At 35.9% G+C, this 19,253-nt stretch overlaps 1 protein-coding gene across 1 annotated transcript; it reads right to left on the bottom strand.

The window, feature by feature from the left end:
• Positions 1-32: 32 nt before the first annotated feature.
• HPS4 (Hermansky-Pudlak syndrome 4 protein) lies at positions 33-19,253 on the bottom strand. The gene is made up of 9 exons (XM_089636080.1): positions 19,031-19,253; positions 10,065-10,299; positions 8,659-8,892; positions 5,078-5,172; positions 4,708-4,936; positions 3,328-4,625; positions 3,059-3,233; positions 2,539-2,759; positions 33-1,211 (listed from the first exon to the last, which is right to left on the bottom strand). Exons 1-9 carry the CDS (start codon positions 19,036-19,038, stop codon positions 1,043-1,045), a joined length of 2,664 nt encoding a protein of 887 aa, XP_089492206.1. The 5' UTR covers positions 19,039-19,253; the 3' UTR covers positions 33-1,042.

The following is a 19,253-nucleotide window of genomic DNA, read 5'->3' as shown; positions in this document are numbered from 1 at the left end:
AAAAAAAAAAAAAAAAAAAAAAAAAAAAAATATTTTTTTATCCAACCATTATACCACTCAACAAGCAAGGGTCTCTTTAAAACGATATACCCGTACTTTCGACCTGGTATTTTATGAAAAAATATCTTCTAATATAAACAATGGAAAGAATCAGAGGGGTTCCTATATATGGGACAAACAATCGCTGTAGCTTGACATGAAAGATTTATTTGTTTATATGAAGAAATATTATCACAACAATAGATCATTCACTCATTGTGGTCTTGCAAGTTGATTAATTAATTGCAAGATCAATGCTAGATTGGTGGTGACGCAGATCTCGCAATTTCAGTAGCGACGTGTACATGACAAATGGTTTGTGACGTGAGTTTCGGATTCTTGCATAGCATTGTGTACGAAAGGCAAACAAATTTCAATTAAAAAATAACAAAAGGAAATTTCAAAATAAATATCTACAACAACATTCATCGTTGATACATTGTTACAATCAACTCATTCGATTTCCAACCTTCAATCAGATTATTATTTTTATGTTATTACCGCAGCAGAGTTGCAACTGACCATGGCTAGAAAGTGGGTTTGGGAAGAAGAGGGACAAAGGAAGGTTGGGAAGTAGCTGGCTATTGAGATATATATATAGTCACTAAATACAGCTAAAGTCATTTCACGCAATGTTTCGATTCTGAATTGTGGGTGCGCATCAAACAAGGCGACCCACATTGAGTTTGGGACCCCCAACTTCTGGGATCTCTCATCATTGGATATGAACAACCTTACAGTATTTGAACTCTGATAGATGGAGGACTTGCTGAGAATTAATGTTGCGATGCTTTAGACCACTCTGCCAAAAACTGGTATTGTCACAGCTTCAAGGCAGACATATCAAGGATTGATCTGTAATTCGGTGTCTAAATACACAGTTTCAAGGTTGAAATTCGAGGCTTCTTGCCAAGTATATAAATCCAGTTTCAAGGTTGGAGTCTGTAATTCAATAGAAGTGATGAAAGTCACTTGATAAGTGGCTTGGGTTTATTTGTTTCGTTTAGAAGATGGTGATGGTGTGATCGCGCTGCAGACGACGCTTAGCCTTGAGGGGCGCGGTGGCCATGAGGTCTGCGGGTGTGGGCAGCCCCGCCTGCTTGCAGCCCGACTCTTGGTAGAAGACCTCCGCCCCGCCGCAGGACGTGCCAAACACTAGGCTCTCTTCGTTTCTGCAGGACATTTACATGTGTTACAATTGCCAACTAAGATAACAGAGTATTTATACACGCAGGGACTGCCCTGGGCTAAATGGCACCTGGCGCCAGTTAAAACCTAAAAGGGCACTGTGTTAGGTTATTATCAGCGCCTTGGTAAATTGGCGACTGTAGCGGACTGCTCCAATTGCGCTTGCATAGGACCGGCCCAGTTAACACGAATGATTATGAGGAAAGTTATCTATGCATGTACAGTTGGTTGTGATGAAATTATTTCAACATGCATGATTATAAGAGATGCGCACATGTACGATTAAAAGGAAAAATATCGGCACATTAGCGATGGGTAATGATTCATTTTATTAAGAGTGGGACTCACGGTACCAGCTCAATATTTTCATACGGCTCAAAAGAGTCCACTCAATTGAACGGGAGCCGTGAGCTCAGAGTTTATGAGCAATGAGAATACTGTGCTCGCACGATACGTCTCCCAACTCCCAGCTCCCAGGGTATGAATGATCGTACTACTCTTGTTACCGGTATGCCACCTTGTAATACGAGATAAATAAGATGCTATACAGTTAGTAGGTGTAGGTCAAATGACCAAGTATAGATGTCGGACTGTCAGACGCTGTTCACGTCTTTGAGTATGTAATAATAATTAATATGTACTTGGATAATTTTAATGGTGCTATTTTTCGAAAATATCTCCTGATGAAAAAGCGAAACCATTCAATTGAGCCGTGGTACGGTTTAACGGGAGCTGTACGAATACGGCTCATCAAAAAGAGCTAACTCAATTGTGCCGCCCGAAAATATTTATCCATATGGGATAAGATTAAACACATGTACACAATAATAAGGTTTTAAGGTTAATCGGAGGACATTTTTTTTAGAAATATTATGAAAAATATTTTACACATGGTATGATTGCGAGCATAGATGTTTGGAGATGTAAAATTACGAGCAAAGGGTATGTAGAAAAATATTTAAATAATATGTACGGTTATGAGGAAAGATGTTCACACATACGAAGAAATGTATTTAAAAATGTATGGTTTTGATTCAAACTTTGATAGTTTGCGTGTGAATGGCATTGCTATTTAATTTCAGACCTGAGCTAGAAGTTAAAAATAATGCAAAGCAGCACATACAACATTTTTTACCGAAATTTTCACAATATTACTGTATTCCTCTGAAAAACTTCAATAGTTTGTTGAAATCTGCCAGTCCACTCTATTTACAGAAGTGACATATATCCAAGACTTTTTACTACTAGCAAAGCTATGCTTTACAGATCAGACTACGACGGTAAATAAATATGTATAAAAGTTCCACTTGCCTGATTATAATCTCTGTCAGTGACGGATCATCCTGAAAGTCCTTGTGGATGTAGCCCATGGTGGCCACGTCCCCCGAGGCCCACGGGCCCCCCTTCTTGACGGGACCCCACTGCGGGTCCAGAGACAGGTAGCTGTAGGCCTCACTGGACTCCTCGCAGCCCGGCAGGGGCTCCATGCACAGCTGCTCGATGGCCCCCAAGGTCTGGGTGCTGGACTGCCACTGTGGATGTAGAATAATTCAATTGTTATTTTGTGATTATCAATTACAGTTTAATTTATTTCTATTCAGTTTACAGTTAAATGCAAGGATAATACAACAAAATATTTCATGGTACAGTAAAACTTGGTTATGACGATCACGGAAATAGCGAGTTCACAGTTAGAGTGCGCAATTAAAAAAAAAATATATATATATATATATATATATCATAGTAAATTCAAACATGGTTATATTGATCACAATAGCGAGTTCACAGTTGGAACTCTGGTGAGGAATAACATAAAAAAAAAGATTGGTACCAATGAATTGATGGTGTTTTGGTGACTAGCCGCGAGCTCATCCATCAGCAGGATTACTGAGATGTTCTGCAGTCCGCACACATACAGGACACTCTTCACACAATCTATGCTGAAACTAGAGTTGTGCGCGTCATCATCACTGTCACTCTCGCACTCCATCTCGGAGTTACTTTTTCTGGAAATAAAACAATTCAATGTAATTTTACAAGGAAACTTAAGTAAATCTAACAGTCATGAATAGCTTACTCAGGCAAAGATGAATAGCTTACTCTCTTTCTTCCGGAAACACAACAGTCTTTTCAATGCAAGGGGTACTCAATGTAAAATCTTTAAATTCCATAGGAGTAACCCCCCTACTGCTGTACCCGCTAGACTTTTCCGAAAACGCTAAATGGCTGAGTTTTTCCATCAAGGGAGTGAGTTGGACACCAGTTAGCTTCTTTCTATTCTGCGATTCGAAGAATGAATCTTCTGTGTTAACTTTTTCAGTTCCCAAAGACTTAAGAGGCAAACAAAGGGACTTTCTTCTGAGTTTATCCGGCTTTGGCGGAAGTCCCGAATCATTCTTAAACACAGTTGTCATCTTAACGTCGTGGGATTTTCTTCTCACAGGAGAAGCTTTCATATCAGAGTCAAATCCTTCAAAAGGCTCACCGCCAATGGCCACAGTGTCAGCAATAGGAAGTTTCTTCGCTTTTTCTGTTTCTTTAGACATTTCAGCAAAATTTTGGACCAAATATTCATTGAAAAGGTTTTTCGAAATGGGAACTCCGTCACTTCTAAAGACCGGGAAGTAAGGATCAGATATGGTAACACTAATTCTTTTCATGGCTTCATTATCTTCATATGGGGATTCGTCAGAATTCAAGCTTAGGTTTTTGTTTGTTAATCCAGATTTCCCAAATCGCATGGCGGCGAGATGAGAAATCCGATTAAAACTGCTGTTAATATCACTGAGGCTATTAAATCTCCTCAAATTAAACAAGGGTTTGGCGATCATATTTTCTCCAGTAACATTTAACTCCTTGCTTTTCTTTCTAGCTTTCTCTGCGGTGGTAATTTCTAGTTGAGTATTAACATGGTGAGGTGGGAATACAGATTCAGCTTCAGTGGGTGTTTGTTCAGGCATATTAACGGGAACATTCAATGCTTCAGCTAGCAATTGGTCATCAGAATTACGACAGATAGACATGACGTTCCCATGGAGTCGCTTGAATTCCAGCATAGGCGTGGAGCAGACACTAGTCTGTCCCGTGAACACTGGTCCACTGGGAACGGGAGGAGCCACTCCGTCTTCATCAATGCTATCCCGTGCGACAGAATTCTTAAAGCTCAAGCTGAGTTTGTTTGGGCGAACACGCGGTTTGCTGGTGAAGGGAACCACATCTGGCATATTGCTGGGGTTGGTGAGGATGCTCTCTTTCAATGTGGATTTGGTTGTCCCGGGAGAAGACGGTGAGGGGGATCCTGTGTGTATTTCTTCTTCTGGCACGGCGGTAAATAGTAAAGACTTATCTCTTTTCATCCCTCCCAGAACCGGCTCTTTAGCATGTTTCAATGGTGCATTCTGAAATATACAACAAACATTTTAAAAATCATTTCAAATATGTTTTCAATTTGAAAAATTAAAAAAAATGAAGTATTTTTACCTTGTTGGATTTAACTTTTTCAAATCCATTGAGATACCATCCACGGATCCTATCTGCGTCTTTCTTGAGAGTTTGGTAATACTTCTTCCTGATGTACACCACCAGCAGCTGGGTGCCCGGGGGCAGCTCGTACTCTGTCTCCAGAGCCTCGGCGGGAGACTTGATGCGGTAAGGGTCCACCATGGCCAGGTGAGAAGTCAACTTAGAGCTTAACTGAGTGGCAACTATTCTGTAAGACACATTATTGACAGAGGGTTTACTCATTTCAGACTGATGTTAATGCTACAGAAGATACATAGAGTAGGTAATATAATTAATTAGTTGAGGAACCATGAGTTTAGAACCATTATAGTAATAAGTACCAACTTACTTGTTATTATATAATATGGTGCCACCGAGGACTCCATCGATGCGTTGACAATGTTCCAAGACTTGCATACTCTCCAGGAATATATTGGTTGCACTCTGAAACCAACAAATTACAGATCTACGAAAAATATCTATATGTACTTCATTCAAATTTAAAACTAAACTAATATATGTAGTAAATTAAAACAATGTTTTTACTAAATATCTAAAGGATTTTGATAAAATGACAAAAGGTAACGTATTTTATTACAATGGAACCCTCTTAAGAGGTTTTCCAAGGGACTGGCAAAAAAAAACTTCTTAAGCATCTTAAGAGGGTTTTCAATTTTCTCTTAATTTTGTATCAAATTGACATCCAATCGAAGGATTTATAAATATTGTAATTGTATAATAGGTAGATGAAATAAAACATATGTTTCGTCTGCTTGCTACAAAAATTTCACTTTAAGTTGATTTTAAACAAAAAAAAAACTGCCTACTTATACCAAATAAATGTAAAGAAGATAAACTAACTAAAATACTAAATACCAAAAAAAAAAAACTAAAACGTTTATTACGAAAAGGGGGATGAAAGTGAAATGTAACAGCGCAACCACCAACCACGAAACGTAAACCCAAACTAAAAGTTTATTTTCATTTTCATGATAAGGAAAAATGTCTAAAATATTAACAAAAAGGATAGGAAAAGATGACAAAAGTAAAATGTTTTGTCCTAATGCTAGGTCCCATTTAATGTAGAGTGTCAGATTAAGTCATTTTTAAGGTCAGTGGGCAATGGTCATTTTTCAAATCGGTGAAATGGGTTTTATTGAGAGGCAGAATGACAACAAAGGAGCCGCATGGCGGAGCATAAAACGAAATGGTTATTTTTATTGGGCAAGTTAAATCCTGACAATTATATTTTGTGCTGTAAAACTTTTTAAAAGGGTAATCATTTTGTTGGGGGATTATATTTTGGAACTTTTTAGGCGGGAAATCCTTTCAAGCGGGAAACATATTAAACGGGAAAAAAAGGCGTATTTTGTATGGGAATTTTTTGGGGTTGAAAAAACTGAACTTCTTAGACGGGAAAACATATTAAACGGGAACTTCTTAAGGCGATGCACTACGTCGTATAATATTTTAAATTGAGCCGCTATCAATAACAACCCTTACGTAGATGGCGATAAGGTTTATATTCCCGCTTAACACCATCCGCCTGTTTTGATTTATGCAAGAAAAAAACATGGCCAAAAAGTACCTTTTATTTTATTTTGTGGATGTTCAGGCATAAATATTAAAAAAAAATTCTATCATTTTATAAATAACTTAATTTGCTACATTATACAATAAAATCATAACCGAAAATGGGTTTGTAAGTAGGAGATTTTGGACTTTAAAGCAGTTTTCATAGGCCTTTTACATTATTTTTTTCTGGGCTTATAAAAAGACTTATCTAAAAAGTAATCGATTATTTCAAAGGCCAAGATGTATTCTATTCGCAGTATTTAATTAAAGCATCTGAAACATTTCTAGGCGATCAAATTTTCAAACCAAAAACAGATGATTTTCCATTACTACGTATGGCATCGCCTTAAGCGGGTTCGACATTGAGGGGTCCACAAATATTAATAATCATTACAAAAATATCGCCAGAGCCGCTTTTGCAACTTCTTTTCCGCCAGAGCAGGTTTTGTAACTGCTTTTTTGACTGAGCAGATTTTGCATCCCGCATCGCGAAGTAAGTATGACAGTAAAAACACAGTGGGGCGTGGTTTTTACTGTGAGATAATGCACTATTTATTGGAATAATATACAAATTATGGAGGTACCTAAATCTAAAAAACCTAAAAAATATAACATATGAAATTATGTGTTATCTTTGAAATTCAAAACACCCTGAGTAAATTTCTTCGTAGTTGTGTAAAATGCACTGTGAAACTTCCTAATATTGTTTCCTTTTAACAAAATGTACTGAAAGCTATTGAAATGCATTATGCCAACACTTTAGATATTTTTAGCAGAATACCTGTAAAAAGTAATACATCTTTTTAAGTTCTTCATCAAATCATTAACTCATACTACTATCATGAAGAAAACCCTGAGAAAAAGAAATGGAAAATTATAAGTTTTTTTTTTGCTAATCGAATTTACATGAAGCAATCGAATGATGAATTTTCACAGACCGTTACTGACAAATGTCATAAAATATAATGTGAAATATCAAAACTTTAAAAGAAACTTGTCAAGACGCTTCATCATTCAATAGAAAGAGATTCCTCCACACTCATAGACATATGAATATTAGTAGACCTGCCCTAAGTGATTAAAAGCGTATTATCCCCACTCCCCATACCGGTTCCATTGGAGCCGGCTGTGCTCGCGTATGGCCTCAAGTGAAATTTGAAAACGTGACGTCATCATTCTTGTGCGAACTATGGTCGAGGCATCATCGGTTCATTTTACGAAATAACACGGCAAAATGTTGACTTGTGATATGAAAACTTGTAAAAATAGATGTGAAAAAGAGAATAAACCCAATTGTCGTATTACATTCCATAAGTAAGCATTATTTTACTTTATTTTAAGCTTATTCACACCGTATTATATGGATCAGTTTTAGAAACATATACTATCACATCACAATGTAGCGATTCTCAAGTGTGCTCATCGTTGTTTACTGGGGTAAGTAAATTATGAAACATTTGTAAAAGTGTCTTAACTAAATACTCTGAAACTAACTACGACTCTGCAAACAGAAGAAATTTACTTTGCCGAATTTGGACTTCGCAAATTAGTTCATAACGTGGCGAGTAATTTGCGCTCCCATGTAAAAATGTCTATTCATTCAAAAGCAGATTTTACTTTTAAGAACTAAATGGTGATATTATAATGCGAGATGCCTATTTACTGTCAGATTGATTTATTGACGAATCACAGTCAGCTTAACCCCCTTCGTTCTTCAACAGTTGATTTTACCCCTCGCCATTATCTTCTCGTCTATTAATTCCTATGTCTGTGTCCACACTCATTAAAGATAAGTCCATTGTTTTAACTAAAAATAAACCTTTTTTATGGAAGCAATAAGGACCCAACTTTCTCTGAAGAACTGTGATTTCTCCAAGCGGCCATATTGGATTTTAAGCATCTTTATTTGAATGAAGTCATCTGATTGATCGATTTTGCAGAGCGGATTTTGCTCGTTGCATTTTAACACGGAGCGGGTTTTGCAAGTAACCCATAAACAAAATCTTTTTTTTTTGGCGAAATGGAACGGAATTAGCAAATAATTTTGAATTCGCTACAAAACTGCATTAAAATCTCATTTTTGTCAAAATAACTCCAGAGCGGGTTTTGCATCTCAACAACTTAACTATATTTTGAAGAAAAAAAGTAACTAACTTTAATTACTAGTGGTTATACTAAATTTGTAGAACACAGGAACCCAGGTAGATGGGAACAGAAAATATAATTTAATTGATTGCCATTTTTCTGAAATATCACCTGAACGGCATTTATTTCGTGTTCTATGGACCTCAACTTGTAATAACTAATGATATAAATATTAAGCAATAAGGATTATCTACTCTAGTAAGTTCATACCTTGGGAAGGTTTAGGAGCGGAACCGTCTGGAACATGTAGCAACCGTACTGCAGGACAGGCAGGTAGGTCTCAAACATCTGGTAGAGCTTCTCGGAGAAGCGGGGGTTGTTCTCCCCGGGGAACTGGGCGGCCAGAGTCTGCAGGTCGCAGTGGTACACCTTGATCAGCGAGGTAAGCTTGTCTGCGCGGCTCTTTAGCATCCAGTCGGGGATATTACGGTCACTGCCTACAGCCTAGAATGGAGGAACAATACATGTTTTGTGATCACCTACGCCATTGGTTCCTGGTGGAGTTTGGGATGTTTTGCACCAAATCCATGCCTTGGGAAATGTGTGTCGCGGCAGTTAGTTGAAAATACTCTTTTGCTCTTCAACAACCTTGACAGTTCGCCCAGTTTGACGAAATCGCCGTGTGAAGTTAAAATTAAGTAAAATCTGCCGGAGATAAGATTAATCTGTGTAGTTTTGTTAGTTTCACTGTAAACAACCCTCAAATAACCCTATAATGTTAAATATATTTGGTAAATAATATTATTATGAGTTTCGCTAAAACCATTTTGTCTGATCGCATTTGTAAAGTTAAGTGTTAAAATCTTCAGACACTGCAGCTGCATATCACTTGAAATTCTGAAAACCTTTCTGGATAAATGAAATCTCCTCTAGGTGGAAACTCTTAAATACCCATTGCATTGAAATATAGCTAGGGCTTTACACTGCCGTATAAATTGTAGTCTTCCATCAATAGAATAAGATGGTGGCAATTGTTGTGCCCACATGGTGCACAGTGCACAGGTAGCTTCTAAAGTGGTTTTCTTGCGTTGAAGTGCACTGATCATATTACGGACGATGAGTGAGGTTTATAGGGTGACATCACTGGTTACTGGCCAAGGATCTTGATTTACAACTATGTCTTCCACAATACAACAGAAGGATACAAACAATATCATCATCTTCGGCAGGCCGCAGGTGACTGACAATGCAAGCACCAAAGTAGACTAGCTTTCAAATTTTCTCATGAGGCAACGGAACGCATGCGGCGGGGGACAACGATCGATCGTGAAAAGTTCAGTCGCAGGAGATCACTCGCCGCATTAACTTGTTTACATTTCTTCCTTTTCTTTATCCTACAAGCAATTCTTGAATTACGTGTGTAATGAATTATTTCGACGCTAGCACATAGCATGTCAACTAGTTGCATTGATATTAATTGACTGTGAAAATAGAGTGGTTGTGCGCTGAGTCACTACGACACAACGACACGACCAGCCGCACGTCAAAAATCGATAGTGTAATAACAAGAGCCTTGTCTCTTTACGGTGAGAAAATTCTATATTTTATTTTCCTTTATAACAGTGTATAACATATAAAAATTGTGTATTCACTATAAAAAAAAAATACCCCATTACCAGAATGTATCTGCCATACTCCTGCACCACGAATTTGCCGCTCTGGAGAGCGAGCACGCGCGGGGCCGAGAAGAGCGCCTTGAGGCAGTGTGACACACCCATGAGCTGGCCGCAGAGGGACATGCGCTGAGAGTCCGATACCCAGCCCGGGTGGAAATAGAGCACCGCATCAGCCGGGTCGTCCGCCTCCGCCAGGCAGCGGAGGGTGTCATACACAAATACTATCATCATCTCCCTGGTAGCAAAAAGTAAAACAAATTCATAGGTATTATATATATTTTTTAATTAAAATCGTTTTTTTTATATTTTTAAAGTGTAACTTTTCATGATGATATTAAACATTGAAGGAATATTAACCCCACAGGCCTCTGGCATATTCTGTCAGGAGGTTGGGGTATTTCCGCTTTGAAAGAAGATCCTAATGCATAAATGGAATATTTCTGAATGTATCCGAAAACTAAAAACTGTACTTGAAAGGTGATAAAACACGCTTTAAAATGTTATTATTAGAAATAAATACATCATTTTTGAATAAAATTTTTTTTATGCAAACATAATTTTTTTTGAAACAATGAATAAAAAACACACTAATTTTATCAGACAAATTTTCTATGCTATTCCGTACAATAATAATTAATAAAAATTTCACAAAGTTTTATAATTCATTTTCAAGTTACGGTCGGAAATCACAATTTTTTATGCCATTTCATATGATAATAATTAACCCATTGGCATCCTAATTGTTTGGCTAAAAAATTGTCCTTCACATCCGAATTAATTTTGTACCAAAAGTTTTAGGTGCAGTGGTGTACTAAATCTTACATAACTTTTAAACTAAACATGCAAACGAAACAATCTTTTTTAATTTACCTGTGCATTGAATCAAGGTATGTAAAAAATGTATGCATTGTTTAAAAAAAATAATAATATGATTAAAAGATGATATGAAAATTTTTTTTTTTCAAAAACCAATTTTTTTTCTTCATTTTTTATAATTGGATTAAGAAAAGTTGTAAATTAATCATACTTATTTCCATAATTTATATTTTTTGCCATTTGGGCTCTTGTTAGCCGCCCACCATGCGTTTTACGAACAAGCTTGTCAATTCCCGAACCACACGCCATTTTGAAAAAAATCAATTAAGCTGAAATATAACAAAATTTCAATCGTAAATACCAGGAAAAAATTGTATGAACGGAGTCCTGCCAATTACTACGAAATAAATGCTTGATTATCTACAGAGCGATTGGCATTTAAAATTTTAAACACAGATGTCAATAATGTATCCCTTTTTAATTTTTAAGCCGACAGACATCAGACCCGCCGGGACGGCGTCGTTTGATTTTAAGACCAATTTGAGGCCAATGGGTTAATAAAAAGTTCACAAAGTTTTATAATTTTTTTTTAAAGTTGTGGTCGGAACCTTTGGTTTCGTAGAGGTGCACATTTTAATTCTTACAAATGGTAACTTCTAGATTTGAATATAAAGCGTGGTGTTTTCTCTTTCTCACACCGTTTAGATCATATTTCTCACCATGACAGTAAGGGAGACAACGATTTCTATGAGACCGTAAGAGAACAAATTAGCTTGAGGGGTTAATATAGTCGACCTTAGCAGACGGCTCTCATGAGTCATTGACAAAAATGTTTATCTTTCTAAATCCTCCATCTCCCACGTCTTGCATGTAAACGAAAAAGACAGAAAACACTAGAATTACCATTTCATTTTCCACATAAAAGATTTGATTTCTGAATGGTCAACGTTAAACCTCTAATCATATTTATCAATCAAATGTACTTTTTATCATATATCCTACTGCAAAACAATGACAAACTGCATAACAAAGAAAAATACACCTCATCAATAATGAATTAATTTAAGTCACAGATTGCAAATGGTTTGTCACTTTTAGTTCATCAGACTTAAAATCAAGATAAAATCAGACAAAATTCATGTCAATAACAAGGATGTGTTTAACCCCTCTGACTAATTTTTCGGTTTTGCAAACTAACAGATATTATGATCTCATGGAAATCGTTGTGTCATGGTGAGAAATATGATCTAAATGGTGTTAGAAAGAGAAAACACCACGCTTTATATTCAAATGCATAAGTTAACCATAGAAGAATTTAAATGTACACCTCTACGATACCAAATGTTCTGACCGCAAGTTGAGAAAAAACAGAGGCCTGCGAGGTTAATCCTTGTTACTGATAATAATCTTTAACAAATATGAATGCACGTAAAACTTTAAACAATAACAGAACAAAACTGTTTCAAGACCTTTGCTATTAAGCTGCCAGCGTTAATCTAGAGTCAAGAAATAACAAATAGACATTCCTTCTAAGAGTCAATATTATTTGTACTTTTCTTGATTAATAGATACGTAGATATTGATGTGTAATTAGGAAAGTAGCATTGGGCGATAGTGCTATATTATAAGTGGCCCCCCGTGTTCGTCCAGTACACGAAGGGTGGCAGTGCAATATAATACGAGATACGGGGTTTGAGTACCAGTCAACCGACATCAACCTCGGACTAGCTCATTCAAGGCACGATATCGACTCTACTCAAGCCGGGAGGTCAGCTATCATTTTCCGATACTTCATTCAGAGCGGGACAGGGGTTCGATAATTACAAAAGAGTGATAGTTTACAAAGATATATTATGGCAGGGCTTCGTACACATACACAAACGAGAACAACACAGAGTATTACAAACTTATACGTACGGGGCATGGTAAACATCATGGGTACATGGTATACTCCTACCTAATTGCAATCTCTCTCTCTCTGAATTTATATTACGAAATCGGCACTGAATTTGCCATAGCACATGAATAGGGGTTAAAAGGATCAAGCTTACATGGACTTCTCCTATCGGTGATGCAAGGTGAGGCTGCCATTTTGCCAAGTGATGGGAGCACGTCGGAACATGAATCAGCATGATTAGGTTCGCTGAGAAATTCAGTTAGGAGTTTATACTATATTCCTTGTCGAAAGGTAATGATTTTCGGGTGAATTGTTTAATTGTTGGCTGGTTTTTTTATTGTTATGAAAAATATTGCTTTTTGTCTCATACTCGTTGTTTTTTTTATATATTTATTGAACAACCATAGGGTTTTTACAAACATAATACATGTCGAAAATTTACAACCATTATACAGAAATACATATTGTTATGAAAATAATTAACAATGAATTATTTTCCTAATTAAAAATAGTATAATTCAATATTTATTGATAACTAACACATTATTCGTATTTTGAAGTATAATGTAAGTGGTTGGTAAATTATATTTTTGAACCACCCAAAGTGTAGTGGACAATACTGAGTGTATTTCTGTTGGGCCACTTGTCGCTGGGTCGCCGTTCGGACCGACAACCCAAGCAGCCGGTCAAAAATTTATAATTTTAATACGTGGTATAAATAATAATATTTGGATGATTTCTATAGCACCGTTTTTGTGCGTAATCACCTCAAGGGCACTGTACAAATACATAATACAATTCTACAATGATCTATGTTATTACTAACTATAGACTAGTCCAACTATTATCAATTTATGGCTAACAGATTGCATCCACCGGTTCGTCGACGATAAAAAGTGTTGTTCGTTGCTCTGGAAGACCAGCGCGTCACATGCTATCGAGGTTATAACTTAGGAAATAATAGCTAGGGTATAATAACAGTCCATTGGTGAATCTCATTTAATTTACTGTGTAATATTTAAATATATCCCTTAAACTCATCTGGTTTTCTTTCAAAACTCTCAAATCCAAACTAAAATGTCATGGAAGTGGTGCCCATCTCTGATGATGTTGCTCTCTGCTCTGCCAAGAGCGAAGGCCTGGGTTAATTATACTAATCCACTGGCGCCCTGGTATTCATACCTAAATTAAGCCTTCAGGTTGTACCACTATAGGGCCTAGGAGCCACACGACTCTACGAAATCTCCACATATTTACCCCCACGTAATATTTGTCACCCTACTGACACAAATTACTTATCAATGTAATATACATCAGTACAATTAATACTTACCATTTTACAAAGGGAGTGATATGGTTGTCACAGTGGAAAAGATAGTGAAGTCTAGTGGATTTAACAGGAACACGGATATTTATAACATTTGACATCTGAGGGCAGTCGATAAAGTAATTCGGTAATTTAAAAAGTATAAGAATATCATTAATAGTTCTCCAGGTAGAAATTAGCGGGAGTTTTAGATAAGACATTACTATTTTGTAAGAGATATCAATTACAGGTTGTCTCAACTTGTATTGAACATATCTAAGAAACTTTCTTTATACTTTCTCCAAGTGGTGTAAGTTACAAGTATAAATAGGAGACCATACAGGAGATGCATATTCTAGCTGCGATCTCACTAAAACATTAACTCAACATTATTAAAAATTCTTTTGTTACGTTTTACGAAACCTAAAATTTGTATGGCCTCATCGGAAATTCATATATGTAATAATCAAAATTACAAGGTAAACAACTTGTTATATTTTTAACCCATTGGGCAATTTTGGGAGATATTCTTCACAGACAACAAAACAACTATTGAGTTGTTTTGGGAGATATATATCTCAGCCTAACACGGTCTCATCAAAGTTATGCTATCTCATTTTGTAATATAGTGAGAAACGTGATTTTAAATGGTGTCAAAAGAGAAAACACAGCGCTTTCAGTTTGCATTAAAAAATTAACATAAACAGTCAAAAAATGAAATAATTCTATTAAACATTTAGCATATGTAAAACATTTTTCAAATTGTTTGCAAATTTTTAAATAAATATTTTTATACTAAACGAAAAAAAGTGATGGGACAATAAGTTTTATAAAACCTTAACCTTAAGAACAGTATTTTTTTTTGAATATATTTAAAAACACCTAATTTATCTGGAAACTAATGTAATGCGTGTAATTATTCGGGATCGATGGCCACACTTAATACATTTTTTTTTAAAAATAAAACTTTTTGATTTACCTTAATTAAAGGGAAACTGTATGCATTTCGGAAATTTATATTTTTTAATTACGTAAAATGAGAATTCGCTTTCATTGTATGGGATGACAGCCAAAATAATTTCTATTGATGATATTTTCTTATGTTGGTATTCCTGATACCATACAAGTGCCTAGAAGAGAGTTATTACCATTTAATCTATGCAAATTAGGTAGATACTATTTTAGGCCGAATACTGAAAATAAAATAAAGGTATATTTAACTCTTAAACCCTACCTGGGGTACTGGAGTACCCCCCTGGTGTTTAAAATATCAACAATTTTGACAATATTGCATTGTTGCAAAAATCGCTCTAGCTAATCTACTCTCGATAATTGGTGCGTAAATACGTCGGTAAGCCGTGACCGCCCGGCAAGTGCAGTCGCGTCCACAGGTGTTCCGGGGTACCCCAGTACCCCGTGGTAGGAATAGTGTTAGTTCTTCCTTCCAGTTATACTTGAATTACTGAAGTTTTTTTTCGACATCTCTCTGCTAAGTTTACACATTATTTATAATTTACTTTACTTTGTGATAATGGTTAGAGTACAGTGTTGATTGGGAGGGCCTGCGCCCAATAACGAGACATTCATGGACTAATAATGTGTTATGAATGTAATGACAGTCAGTGTAATGAGGTGTCTGTATTGTTTTCAGATATGGTATCCCAGACTCGAAGTCTTGGGGGGGGGGTGAAATTGCAGCTGCTTTGTTGGTTTCTGACGACGAAAAGCTAAACCTAGGAGAAAATTCAGAAGATGAGTCCGACGGTGTTATCGAGGATTTCCTGGACCATTCTGAAGTCGCATCTCATGAAGACGGTGATCAAGATAGTGTGGAAGGAGATGAAGAGTATTTAGTGCCTGACAATGATGGGGCTGGTATAAATGAAGAAGATAGGCGCTTGGTTCGTGTGCTAGATTCTCCATTAGTTCTGTACAGAAAAGGTCATAATAATGTCATGGAACTGACTGTTCCCGTACAAGGTCTTAACAGAAACCTGACATGTAACAATTGGTTCACGTTTATACCTACGGCCAAGAAGTTACTGGAAAATAACATTAGTTGGAACTGTAAAGAAGAATAAACGAGAAATTCCTCCTGTTTTCTTGGACACTGAAAATAGAGAGAGATGCACCTCAATGTTTGCCTACGACGGACCTCTCAAACTTTTGTCGTATTGTCCTCTGAAGTCAGCTAAGAAGAGAGTTGTAATCATGCTGCCCACCATGCATGACATCCCTGACAAGGATAATGAAGTGTACCTTCCAGAAATAATACATTTCTATAATAAAACCAAATGCGGGGTGCATGTGTTCGACCAACTTTGTAAGAAGTACTCTACGTCCAGGAAGACCAAAAGGTGGCCCATGTGTCTCTTCTACGGGTTGCTAAATGCCGTTGGTGTCAACTCTTGGGTCTTATTTAAGCTGCCAACTAACATTGATAAAGAGAAAATAATCAAGCGGCGTGAATTTCTTAAGAGTTTGTCAATGGCACTCATAAAGCCTCATATGAGAGCAAAATTACAATAGCCAAGTTTACCCCGGGATATCAGAGAAACTATACGTGCAGTCTTAAATATTCATAGTGAAGATCATAGGCCGGTCCCTGATAATCCCAAACCTGGTCGCTGCTGCTTTTGTCCGCGCACAAAGGACAGAAAATCTCGATCTGTCTGTAACACTTGTCACCGACATATTTTTGCTGACCATCAATACAAAATCTGTCCTTCATGTGACGACAAAAATGTCTATTAGTTTTTATTAATAAATTTTATTGTCTTTTCTTATTACTTTGCCATAATAAAAAGAATATTTAAAAAAATATCAAATACTTTTATTATATTAATTTTTTTCTGCGCGGGGTACTTCAGTACCCCGTGGTAGGAATAATTAAATTCCCAGAGTGGTAGGGTTTAAGAGTTAAACATGTTTTATAAATAAAGAAATTTAAAAGAAAGGTTCCATTGTTACGGGTTAGGTCGGTATAGGTTAGGTGAGAATAGGATCCTAAGTTGGGTTAGGATAGGTTAGGTTAAGTTAAGTTAAGTTAAGTTAGGTTAGGTTAGGATAGGATAAGTTAGGTTAGGTTAAGTTAGGTTGGTTTAGGTTAGTACATGTTCGGTCAGGTAAGGACAGGTTAGGTTAAGTTAGGTTGGTTTAGGTTAGTATATGTTCGGTCAGGTAAGGAGAGGTTAGGTTAGGTTTTTTTACATACAAAAATATAAAAAAAATTGTTAAATAACTTTTTTTTATTTCCAGTGTTCCGCCAAAATAGTGCTTACCTAATTTGCTTGAATTAAATGGTACTAACGTTTCTTCTAGCCCCGCGTATTGTATCGGGAATAGTAACATATGGAATAGGAGAAAATTTTTTACACTCGACAGAAATTATTGGAAATGGTTGTCACCCATACAATTTTCATTTTACCTAATTAAAAATAAGATTGTTAAAATTAAAATTTTCCCAAATGCAGATAGTTGCCTTTAATAATAGTTAAGGTGAATCAAAAGGTTTTATTTAAAAGAAAATCGTATTAAGTGTGGCCAGCGATCCCGAATAATTAACGTAATTCGAAAAATTCTGAAAGCTCTCCTAAGAAATGTACATTGCAAAATGTCAGAGGCTTTTTTAAATATGTATTTTGGCTTTCATCCATTAGGAGTGATCTTGGCCATATAAAGTTTACATTTTCTCTAAAAATTACAAACTTTTTTTTTAACTACAGTTACGTTGAAGGAACAAACATAAAGATTATTAACATTTCCCTTACTGTGCTAAAAAAATCCACGCGTTCCGTTGCTGTGTAGTCAATACACATCTCAAAATAAGCGATTTAATATCGGAAAAATATGAATATTCATAGCTAATCGCTTATGTTTATTATATTTACTACTACTGGCTACCATAATACGGGCATGTGCCTAGTGTGGTAGCTGTAGAAACAAAAAACTGTAATCATTAAAATTTTTATGAATAAAGAAACACAAAAAAAAAAAAAATTATTTCAAAAGTGATAATAATTGTAATGTAATTGCTGAAAACATGAAAAAACCATCGGCAGATGCTAAAAAAAACGTGCTAGGCGTCCACATCTAACGACGGTCCGCGACCAACTGGCTGGCGGCTAGCAGTGCTAGCACACACACAGCTATGCGGTCGTAGGTATCGATGGTCTAAATAAAAATACAACTGCGGACGTGTGGATTTCTCATGTTCCCACGTAGCGAACTAAAGCGGGACATCAATAGCGTGTCATTTCCTCACACACTCTTCGAGTAACATTGTCACACGGTTGATTGTATTGGTGTATTTGTTTCTGATTTTTAACATAAATCACTGATTTTTAATTGAATTTGAAAACGATGTAAATTTTATTTTTTAATTCAGTGCATAAATGTATAACGGAGGAATACCTAAAATCTGAACCCAGAATTTATTATATTTATAGAGTAATTAAAATTATTGGAAGCAATGTGTAGTAAATACACACCACAGGTAAGGAAAGGTTATAAAAGCTTATATGCAATGTAAGTAACCACTCTGTGGTAACCATATTAAAACAGTAAAAGTGTAGATGAAGTTATTGAGAGTAAAAATATGAAATCTGAAAAATGTCAAATCAGACAGAAGAAAGAACTCGGAAAAAAGCATAAACTTGAGGGGCTTCTTCAACCATTATAAAATACATCTCATAAAACGTTTAATAAAAAATATATATCTCATAGTAGAAAAATAAAGATGTTAAAGAAGAATAAGCAGGAAATATGATAATACTTTGTATTATTAGAAGATAAAATACGAAAGTTAACAGAAATGAGATATTGCGCAAATTGCGGTTGACAGCGGAATCGTAATAGATTAATCAAATAGGTCTTCATGATATTATATCGAATCCTTTGAGATATTCAAGTTTATCTGTTAAATAAACAACGTAATGCTATACTCACTTTGCCATGATTGCTATTTTAATAATTCCGTTTCAAAATATGGGTAGTATATTTAATCAGATCATCACACAGCACACACTTGAATCACTGCAAATAGCTTGCTTATAATATTTCCATCACAATTTCAATTCTTCGACTTTAATATACAGGTTTTGTAAAATTAAAAATATGTACACATTGGCGTATTATTACCATAATTATTACGCTTTTGACAGCAGACGGA

This window comes from Hesperophylax consimilis, chromosome 10 (assembly GCF_061612785.1).
Source record: "Hesperophylax consimilis isolate HC1 chromosome 10, BYU_Hcon_1.0, whole genome shotgun sequence".
Taxonomy (NCBI): Eukaryota; Metazoa; Arthropoda; class Insecta; order Trichoptera; family Limnephilidae; genus Hesperophylax; species Hesperophylax consimilis.
This window is presented reverse-complemented; position numbering and strand designations above follow the sequence as displayed.

What these genes read in the sequence shown, in the direction of transcription:
- HPS4 (XM_089636080.1), bottom strand. An exon ending in AAAAAGTTAAATCCAACAAG is followed by an intron (nt 4,626 to 4,707) that starts GTAAAAATACTT and finishes TGTATATTTCAG; the next exon opens with AATGCACCATTGAAACATGC. An exon ending in GTGTTTCCGGAAGAAAGAGA is followed by an intron (nt 3,234 to 3,327) that starts GTAAGCTATTCA and finishes TTTTATTTCCAG; the next exon opens with AAAAAGTAACTCCGAGATGG.